Raw genomic sequence first — 10,164 nt, forward strand, 5'->3', positions numbered from 1 at the left:
AACCAGTACCACCTGTGACTGAGTCGGGGGCTGCTCTCTAAGAACCCAGCTGCGTGCCCTCTGGGACAAATCAGGCCACCTGGGGCTCCTTCACATCCGTCCAACGCTGCGTTAAACGCACTTTTAACCAACTTTGTCGAAATGCTCAGCTTGTAAAGTTTTAACGTAGGCCCTTGTCAATGCTTCAGAAAAAAAGCCTCTTGCAGCGCGACAGAGCAAAACTCCATCAGGAAAAAAAGGAAAAAAAGGAAAGAAAGGAAAGAAAGAAAAGAAAGGAAAGAAAGAAAAGAAAGGAAAGAAAGAAAAGAAAGGAAAGAAAGGAAAGGGAAGGAAGGAAGGAAGGAAGGAAGGAAGGAAGGAAGGAAGGAAGGAAGGAAAGAAGGAAGGAAAGAAAGAGAAAGAAGGAAAGGAAGGAAAGAAAAGAAAGGAAACAAAGGAAAAGAAAACAAATAAGCCTCCAGGTCATTGCTTAGAAAGAAAGAAAAGAAAGAATAAAAAGAAAAGAAAAGAAAAAAGCCTCCAGGTCATTGCTCCTCTCTCTGCGGGTCCGCCCCCATGGCACCCTCCCCCCTCCCCCTGACGCAAGGTTACAAAGGAAAGTGCCTCAGCTGGAAAGGTCTCAGAATGTGGCTCAGGGCAGCCACAATCTTATCAGGAGCTTTTCTGTTTGGGATCAGGGGTACCGGTGACTTTCCCAGGCCGATAAGGCGGGACCCAAGTTGTATATAAGGGGCAGCTCATGCTGCTGCTCTGCACCTTCCTCCCGTCTTGCCTTCTCCCTCGAGTTGGAATCCGGGAACAACCATGAAGTGGCTGCTGCTGCTGGGTCTGGTGGCGCTCTCTGAGTGCATCATGTACAAGTGAGTCCGGGTGGCGTGGGTGTGAAGACGCTGCCTCTCACATCACCTTCCTTTCCTCCCGTGTCTTCCTTCTTCAGTTTTTTCTCTCTCTGTCTTCGGCTGTCTCTATCTGCCTTTTCTGCATCTCTCTCTCTGCCCTTTTGGGAGGCAGCCCTGCAGACATGGTTAAAACTCGGGCCCAGCCTGAGTCTGGTTCCCAGCTCCAGCCCTAGTCAGCTTAACTTTTTTGCATTACGGGGCAGAAGTGGGAGCTTCTCCCTTTCTTCCATCTTCCTCTCTTAGATCAGCTGGTTAAGAGTCCAGCCTGGGTTTGGTTCCCAGCTCCACCACTAGTCAGCTTAACTTCTTTGCATTATAGGGCAGAAGTGGGAGCTTCTCCCTTCCTTCCTTCTTCCTCTCTTAGACCAGCTTCCCTTCCCTTCTGGGGCTGCCACAGCACCCAGTCAGGAGAATCTTTGCCTAATTCCTCTTCCTACTCCAAACCACAGGGTCCCCCTAATCAGAAAGAAGTCCTTGAGGCGCACCCTGTCCGAGCATGGCCTGCTGAAGGACTTCCTGAAGAAGCACAACCTCAACCCAGCCAGAAAGTACTTCCCCCAGTTGGAGGCTCCCACCCTGGTAGATGAACAGCCCCTGGAGAACTACCTGGATGTGAGTGTGTGGGCAAGTGGTGGGGCCAGCTCTGAGGACTTGGCAGGCAGGAAAGAGGGTGTCCCAGGGGTCTTGGAGGATGGGCCTGGGCTCTGAGGCTCCAGGCAATGACCCAGAGTCTGCCCCCTAGATGTCAGTGGCCTGGGGCAGGCAGGAAAGTTCACAATCAGAGCTGTTGCTCTTTTGTTCATTCATTCATTCGTTCACTTGTTCATGCAATGTTTATATCTTCTGAGCGCCTCGTTATATGTCAGGGCTTGTGCTGGGCTCAGTGGGAAACAGCGGTGAACAAACTCATAGCCTAGGAGACAAACACAGTAATCAAGGAGTCTTGCAAACCAATGAAAAGAGCAGGCAGCAGGAGGACTACAGAGTGAAGCTGTCACACTGCGAGAGTCTGCCACTTGGGCAGGGAGCCTCCCTGGAGCCATGCAGGAAGAGTGGGACTTTCCAAGAGAACAAGACAGAACTCCGCATAGCCTGATGATCCCTTGTGCCAAACCCTGTAGCAGGCGGGAGCACAGTGCATATGAAGGAGAGCCGAGAGGGAGGGAAGAAGGGTGCTGCAGACTGAGGCCCGAGGAGCCGAGGGGTGGACGGAGAGAGGCTCCATCCTAACTGCCTCTGATTTGTCTTAAACAGGGGAGTGAGAAGATCAGATCTGAGTTTCAGAAAGATCACCCTGACTTTATTATTTGAGACCCGATAGCAAACACCCTGCCCTCCTGCAGATATTGTATGTCCCCTCTGTGCCTGGCACAGGGCAGAGGGCACAAATCAGTGATGCCCGTAGTTCAGAGACTGGCCTCTGCCATCCAGCAGACCTGATGAAAATGTGGGTCCTAGTGCCTCTAAGCCACAGGACCTTGGCCAAGTCATTTAAATAATCTGAGCCTGTTTCTTGGTCTGGAAAACAGAACGACTAATATCTACCATCAGAGGTTGTTGCCAGGGATTAACACCATCATGTTTTCTGGAGTGCTTAGCATGGGGTCTGGCAGGCGCTTGGTAAGAGGCTTAGTTAGCGCATTTATTTAGTTAACAAATATTTAATAAATATTGGCACCTCTCTATGTGCCAGAGGCTATGCAAGTTGCCAAAATGATGGTGAATAACCAAAGTTCCTGGAGCTTATACTCTAAAGGGGATGACAAATAAACAACCATGTAAGATAATTTCAGGTAATGATGAGGGCCATGATAAATTAATTAATTGGAGTATGGGGAAAAAGAAGATAAAGAGGGGGCAAATTTAGATAAAGTGGTCATGGAAGGCCTGTTGGCAGAGGGGACATTTGACTAGAGATCTGGGTGATTGATTTTGGAAAAAAGGATCAGCCAAGGAAAGATCTAGAATAAACATTTTCCTAGCACAAGGAATAGCCAGAGCAAAGGCCCTAGGGCAGGAGTGACTGGTCATCGCCAAAGAACAGCAAGCAGACCAGTGTGGTGGGAACAGAGCCGGCAAGGGGGGAAAATGCTGCCACTAAGAAGAAAATACTGGTTGGTTGGCTGAGGCGAGTGGATAACTTGAGGTCAGGGGTTCGAGACCAGCCCGACAACATGGTGAAACCCCGTCTCTACTAAAAATGCAAAAATTAGCCGGGCGTGATGACACACACCTGTAACCTCAGCTACTTGGAAGGCTGAGGCAGGCGAATCACTGGAACCCAGGAGGCGGAGGATGCAGTGAGCCAAGATTGCACCACTGCACGCCGGCCTGGACAACAGAGCTAGACTTGTCTCAAAAAAAAAAAAAAGAATAAAAATACGGTCAATGCCCTTCTTGCAACATGCTGTACACACCTAGATATAGAAATAAGAAAACTGGACAGGTTTCCATCTTTAGGTGGTTTGCTTAGCTTCTGATAAACAATTTAAGGCACAAGCACTTAAGCTGTCACTTGCCTGGTGCTAGAAGTTTCCACCCCCATCCTCTGAGAACTTGTGCTGTAAGGATGGCAAGGCTGTGACAGACAAGACAATGGTTGAAGAGGGAACAGCAGATTGTTAGGTGCTTGTGGTGCTTAGCAGAGAGCAGAGGGTAAATTGGGGGAGCAATCAGGGAAGACTTCAAGGAGGAAGGGATGCCAGGGCTGGGCTCTGAAGGATGAAGGCAGTGGCTGGGAAGAGAAAGACAAGAACTGTGAGGAACGAAGGAAAAGGTGGAGAGGCGGACTGAGGAGATGACCCAGAGACAGCCCCTAGGGAGGCCTCGACAGAGAGACCCCGGTCTGTGAACTGCCCTGTCCTGGCCTCGGCAGGTGGAGTACTTCGGCACTATCGGCATCGGAACTCCTGCCCAGGATTTCACCGTCATCTTTGACACCGGCTCCTCCAATCTCTGGGTGCCCTCAGTCTACTGCTCCAGTCTGGCCTGCAGTAAGTGCCCAGCCCGCCCTACCCCACTCTTGCTCCCCAGTACCAGCTGACCCTGGGGAACCCTGGACACCCGTGGGCTTCAGACAGCTCCCACCTCAAGCCTGCTGGAGCCACTCAACAGGCATTTATTGAGCACCTACTATGTGCCAAGCACTCGACTCAGGTGCTCCAAGGGGTAAAGACAGGAGTGATATGATCCCTGTAGTCAAAGACTTCACAGTCTGAGGGCAGAGAGAAGCTCTCCTAAATAACCACAGCCTGGGAGAGGAAGTATGGGGGGCCCAAAGCAAGACAGGGCCAAAGGGCTATAGAATAGCCCACCAGGAAAGAGTCCAGTGTGAGAAAATGGCTCCAAAGCCTGGCTAGGACAGGCTAGAGGTCAGTGCTGAGCTCATTTAAAAAAAGAGAATCATTGGTTTGCTAATGAAAGAGAGTTTGTCTTTGGAAGTCATGAACAATGTGTGTTGCAGGTTCCTTCCTCTTCTACTGTTTTCAATTGAGTTTTAATGAAGATGAGGTGCCTGTGGCATCGTCCACATCATAACGGGAGCACTGCCTGGGGGCTAGACAGTGAAAGCGCTCGTCACTGGGCAGCCACGGGCCTGCTCCGCTCGATGTTGGTCTGGGGAGGTCCCCAGGAGGCCCTTGGGGTTGGCTGGGGACCTGCTATCAGTGAATGGTCCCAGTAGTTCAATGAGACAGGACAGGACCTGGGGTCTCTTGGGGTCCAAGGGTCTGGGGGAAAGGTCGCTGCTCACCTCAACAGCCCTTCCCAGGGCCAGGGTACCCCATCCCAGGAAGACATCCCAGCCCATGACCTTCGCCCAGCTCTCAGAGACTGACAATCACTGCTTGTCCTTGCAGCCAACCACAACCTCTTCAACCCTGAGGATTCTTCCACCTATCAGTCCACCAGCGAGACAGTCTCCATCGCCTACGGCACCGGCAGCATGACAGGCATCCTCGGATATGACACTGTCCAGGTGGGCACTGTCCTTCTCTGCTCCTTCCGGGCTGATACCCTGGAAGCCAAGTCCTGCATGAGATGAACCAGGGTGGCTCTGGGCCTGAGGCTGGCACCCAGAGCTCAGTGAACATGACCTGATGGTGAACATCATCTCGGTTTCCCCACCCAGGTTGGAGGCATCTCTGACACCAATCAGATCTTCGGCCTGAGCGAGACGGAACCTGGCTCCTTCCTGTATTATGCTCCCTTCGACGGCATCCTGGGGCTGGCCTACCCCAGCATTTCCTCCTCTGGGGCCACACCCGTCTTTGACAACATCTGGGACCAGGGCCTGGTTTCTCAGGACCTCTTCTCTGTCTACCTGAGCGCGTAAGTTGAGTGGAGAGGGGCCTCCTCCCACCTCCCCCTCCACAGGTCACAGTGTTCTGGCCCAGCAGGAGCTGTCCAAGGCTGCCTGCGATGGAGAGGGACTTGGGAAGCAAGGGATTTGAAAGTCAATGTCTGAAGCTGGAGAAATGTGTCTTTGGAGAGTAACGTGCCAAGTCTCTCTCTGACGGGCCATGTGCACTCCATCTTATTTTACCAGCATCTTTGCCCCTTGATGTGCACAATTCAAATGTCATCAGCCATTTGCCGCTCAATGCCAGTTCCCTCATCCTTGGCCCCCAAAGATGCCACTTAAAGTGCATACATTTGGTCAGGTGTGGTGGCTCATGCCTGTAATCCCAGCACTTTGGGAGTCTGAGGCAGGAGGTTCAGCTGAAGTCCGGAGTTCAAGACGGGATTTCAACATGGTAGCCAGGATGGTCTCGATCTCCTGACAGCCTCAGCTTCCCAAAGTGCTGGGATTACAGGCGTGAGCCACTCCACCCGGCCCCGGATGATTAATAGTTTACTGCCATCTACATTTCCTTCCACATCTAACCTGAAACTGCAGAGATTTAGAAAATGAATATTGCAATAACAAGGACTCCTGCAGTTTACAACAGGAAGGCTCTTTGTCATGTATTTCTCTTGGCCAGTTAATGTCCAAGGTGGCTCTGAAACGTCATCTGCCTTTATGAGCACTTAAATATTTCATTTGGGGCCATTGTATCTCCCCAGCCAGATCCGAGTTTCTCAATCTGGGCACTGTTAACATTTCAGACCAGCATAAGTCCTTACCGCCAGGGACTGTCCCATGCACTGTAGGATGTTTGGCAGCATCCCCAGCCTCTACCCATGAGATGCCGGCAGCATCCCCTACCCTCACCCAATCATGACAATCCAAAATGTTTCCAGACATTCCCCTGGGGGCAAAACTGCTCCCACCTAAGAACCAGTGACCTCCACCATCAAGTCCTTAAGAGCCGACACTGTCACGCATTTACTTCCCTGGGGTCCCCATGGCAACTAGAGTGGGTACCACGGTGGAAACCACACACTCAACCTATAAGGCCTGTGTTCTTCCAAACGTAGTTCCACCGCTCCTTTGCTGTGTGACCTTGGGCAGGTGGCCTCACTTCCCTCAAGCTCACTGTCCTCATGGTAAGTGGAAATAACAGTGACAGTGCCCACTGCATGGGCCCTGGCCTAAGACGAAAAGAAACCACATTGGTCACACCCCAGGACAGCCCTGGAAAGTGCCCAATCAAGGGTAGCTCTGAGGAGGCAACAGCAGATGTTCACACAAATGGACCAACAAAAAATTCATGTCTTCTCCCCTCACTTTCCACAGAGATGACCAGAGTGGCAGCGTGGTGATATTTGGTGGCATTGACTCTTCTTACTACTCTGGAAGTCTGAACTGGGTGCCTGTTACTGTCGAGGGTTACTGGCAGATCACCGTGGACAGGTGAGACTGCCACAGATGGGCAGCATCCAGGCCTGGGCCCCAGATCCCATTTCCTTTTAGATTCATACCTAATCCGCTTTCCAGAATCCCCCCCAGGAACAGCTGCCACAGGGGAACACATTCCAGGGGGAAGGTGGAAGTGGGCCAAGCCACAGAGACCCCTAGAAAGACACCTCCCTGCAGGAGGAGGGAAGAGCTGTCTGGGAAGCCGAGACTCTGCAAGGGTGAGATAGCCACTGTCCTCCTACTCACAGAGGAAGGACCATCCACCAGCATCCCTGGGGAGAGCTGGGGACCCACCTGTCCACACATCTCACAATTTAAGGGGCCTGTGAACCAGCACATGCTCCTCACACTCGAGGAAACATGTCACTTTCAGTCTAGAAGTGGCCAAAATGCCTAAGAAATTGTGTGAAGTCACTTGGTTCCACCCTCCCCTTCAGGGCCTCCCTGGTCTCTCTTGCAGCTTCATTTCCGCGCTGTTCTTCCCCCAGCTAGCCTGCTACGGTGCTCAGTTGTGTGGGTTTTCCCAAGAATGAACAATTTCCCAGGACAGAGACTTTCAGTACTAAAACTGGGACCAGCCCAGGCAAACCAGGACACATGGATCACCTCATGTCTGCCCAGCCATGCTAGAATTTCACCAGTTCCTCCAACTCCTGCCCCAGCCCTGTGGTCTCTGTCCCTCTCCGCATACTGTCCCCTGATGACGTCCTCCTTCTCTCTTCACCTGCCTGGCATCCCTGGGTGTCTGCTCCCCTGGCTGCTCCCCTCCAACACCTCTCACCCTGGACCCTGTTTTTGTTCCCTGCCGCATGCCTGGCTTATCATCTTGCCCTTCTGCCAACATTACTTGTCTTGCCAGCTAGGCCGGGAGCTACCTGCAGCCTGGAACTGTGAGGCTGTCTTGTTTAGCTTGGCATTTCCCATGCCTGGCAGAGAGTAGGCACTTGCGGAATATTTGTAGAGTAAATGAATGCGGGATGAATGAGTGCGTAAATGATAGGAACAGAAATTTCACGCATCGGCCAATGGATGGGTGGGAAAGAAATGTCTGGGCTCACCTCCTGGTTCCTCCTTGGAGAGATGTACCCCTGAGGGCTCAGGGACCTTAACTTGCTTCTTGCCCTCAGCATCACCATGAACGGAGAGACCATCGCCTGCGCTGAGGGCTGCCAGGCCATTGTTGACACCGGCACCTCTCTGCTGACCGGCCCCACCAGCCCCATTGCCAACATCCAGAGCGACATCGGAGCCAGCGAGAACTCAGATGGTGACGTGAGTCCAGCCCCCACTGCTCTGTTCTACACTCAAGTAGTGGGTGTGCCAGGCAGAAGCGACGAAAACGCTTCTAACTTTTCCACCCTCACTCTTTCCAGATGGTGGTCAGCTGCTCAGCCATCAGCAGCCTGCCCGACATCGTCTTCACCATCAACGGAGTCCAGTACCCCCTGCCATCCAGTGCCTACATCCTGCAGGTGAGGGGGCTCTGGACCATCCACTAGAGGGGTTCACACAGAATGTGGCCACAGAGACCCCCTCTGCAGAGGGAAAGTGCACTTCCACGAGCTGAAGCCAAGAGGCAGAGGCAGACGAACATGTGCCCTAGACAGCCTCCAGAGAAAAAGAATATATTAAAAACAAATGCAGGAATAAGAACTTGGATACAGCCGGGCGTGGTGCCTCACGCCTGTAATCCCAGCACTTTGGGAGGCCAAGGCGGGCAGATCACGAGATCAGGAAATCGAGACCATCCTGGGTAACATGGTGAAACCCTGTCTCTACTAAAAATACAAAAAATTAGCCAGACATGGTGGCGGGCACCTGTAGTCCCAGCTACTCAGGAGGCTGAGGCGGGAGAATGGTGTGAACCCGGGAGGCGGAGCTTGCGGTGAGCCGAGATTGCGCCGCTGCACTCCAGCCTGGGTGACAGAGCCAGACTCCGTCTCAACAAAAAAAAAAAAAAAAAAAAAAAGAACTTGGATACAGCCCCCTAAGGGAACAAGTAAAGCAAAGGTTAATGGAGTGAAAAGAGGATTCTATTTGGACCCCTGGGTCCAAGTCCTGGGTCTGAATTACTAACCCATTGATTCTGAGCAAGCTACAACTCATCTCACCCTCAGTTTTCACATCCAAAAAGTAGAGATGGCAGCTTTCCCCACCCTCAGAGTGCGGTTAGATTAACCAAGTGCGACTGATCACATCAGACCTACCAAGGGTTGGGCAAATGGAAATCCTAATTTCCATAGGCTGGGGCTTCTGACACTTCTACCATCTCTACCAAGTAGCAAATCTTTAGCTATACGAGCCACAAGAAAACTCTTTCCCTTCTGTTATTATAAAGTCAGGTGGAAAACTAATTTTGCCAGTGGACTCCTGTCACTCAGCAAGAAGCACTGATGCCTGGGTTCCCCCACTGATTCTCATTACATTAGGAGAGGGCAAGGCCTGAGCAATGGGATGGGGCTGCGGGGGTTCAAAGCTCCCCAGGTGATGTGCAGACAAGGTCGCAGCCCAGTGACTTAGTGAGGCAAGAGGGCTAATAGCTCATCGGCTTTGTCCCTGACCGGATCAGAATAATAATGAGAAAAGGCTGTGGTGGCAGGCTTTTCAAACTCCTTCCTAGCAGCTGAATTCTCCCTAAGCCCCTTAGCTCCGATGCTGATGTCAGGGTTCGTGTGCCTGCCAGAAACACCAGAATGTCCAGTAATGCATAGAAACCAGTCACTCAGTGGACAGCTTCTACAGGCCCACTCCAGGCCAAGAACAGCCGAGTCCCTGGACACTGAGCCAGGAAGCTCCTCCTTGCACGTGCCTTACAGCTGGACCAGGGCGCCCTGGATGTTTATCACCCAGCGCCTATCACTGCTGAATCAGTGTCCCAGCTCCGCTTTTATTCTCCTTTTCTCCAGAGCGAGGGGAGCTGCATCAGTGGCTTCCAGGGCATGGACGTCCCCACCGAATCTGGAGAGCTTTGGATCCTGGGTGATGTCTTCATCCGCCAGTACTTCACTGTCTTCGACAGGGCAAACAACCAGGTCGGCCTGGCTCCCGTGGCTTAAGCCTAAGTCTTTCCAGCCACCTCCCAGGAAGATCTGGCCTCTGTCCTTCGCCCACTTTAGATGTATCTAATTCTCCTGACTGTTCTTCCCAGGGGAGTGTGGAGGTCTTGGCCCTGTTCCCTGTCCTACCAATAACGCAGAATAAACACATTACCTAGTGAAACAGGTTTTGTGGAGCTGCTTCTCTTTGCTGGTCTTTTTCCTTCACATCACTGGGGATAGAACACCAGGGCAGGGATCAAAATGACCACATCCACTTGGATGGCACCCAACATAGTGACCCCAGCAGTGGACACTTCATGATGGAGCCAGGAAGACAGAAGGGCTTCAGGGGATTGTGCTGGAAGCATCATAAAAAGACCTGGGGGCCAAAAATGCTGGGCTCATTGTCTTCTCATAGAAGGGACAC

At 52.0% G+C, this 10,164-nt stretch overlaps 1 protein-coding gene across 1 annotated transcript; it reads left to right on the forward strand.

Annotated features, from left to right (window-relative positions):
- The first annotated feature begins 631 nt into the window (after positions 1 to 631).
- On the forward strand, positions 632 to 9,918 carry LOC129482951 (pepsin A-5-like). Its single transcript, XM_055279640.2, has 9 exons — positions 632 to 860; positions 1,349 to 1,511; positions 3,775 to 3,892; positions 4,757 to 4,875; positions 5,029 to 5,228; positions 6,577 to 6,693; positions 7,827 to 7,971; positions 8,073 to 8,171; positions 9,606 to 9,918. Exons 1-9 carry the CDS (start codon positions 805 to 807, stop codon positions 9,753 to 9,755), a joined length of 1,167 nt encoding a protein of 388 aa, XP_055135615.1. The 5' UTR covers positions 632 to 804; the 3' UTR covers positions 9,756 to 9,918.
- The last annotated feature ends 246 nt before the right edge of the window (positions 9,919 to 10,164 follow it).

Source organism: Symphalangus syndactylus, chromosome 1 (genome assembly GCF_028878055.3).
Source record: "Symphalangus syndactylus isolate Jambi chromosome 1, NHGRI_mSymSyn1-v2.1_pri, whole genome shotgun sequence".
In the NCBI taxonomy this organism is placed as follows: domain Eukaryota; kingdom Metazoa; phylum Chordata; class Mammalia; order Primates; family Hylobatidae; genus Symphalangus; species Symphalangus syndactylus.

Bases quoted from the DNA above. Each gene is read 5' to 3' on its own strand.
- LOC129482951 (XM_055279640.2), top strand. From the start codon at position 805: ATGAAGTGGCTGCTGCTGCTGGGTCTGGTGGCGCTCTCTGAGTGCATC. The intron at 1,512-3,774 runs GTGAGTGTGTGG...TGGCCTCGGCAG, and splicing joins CCCTGGAGAACTACCTGGAT to GTGGAGTACTTCGGCACTAT. The intron at 3,893-4,756 runs GTAAGTGCCCAG...TTGTCCTTGCAG, and splicing joins CTGCTCCAGTCTGGCCTGCA to CCAACCACAACCTCTTCAAC.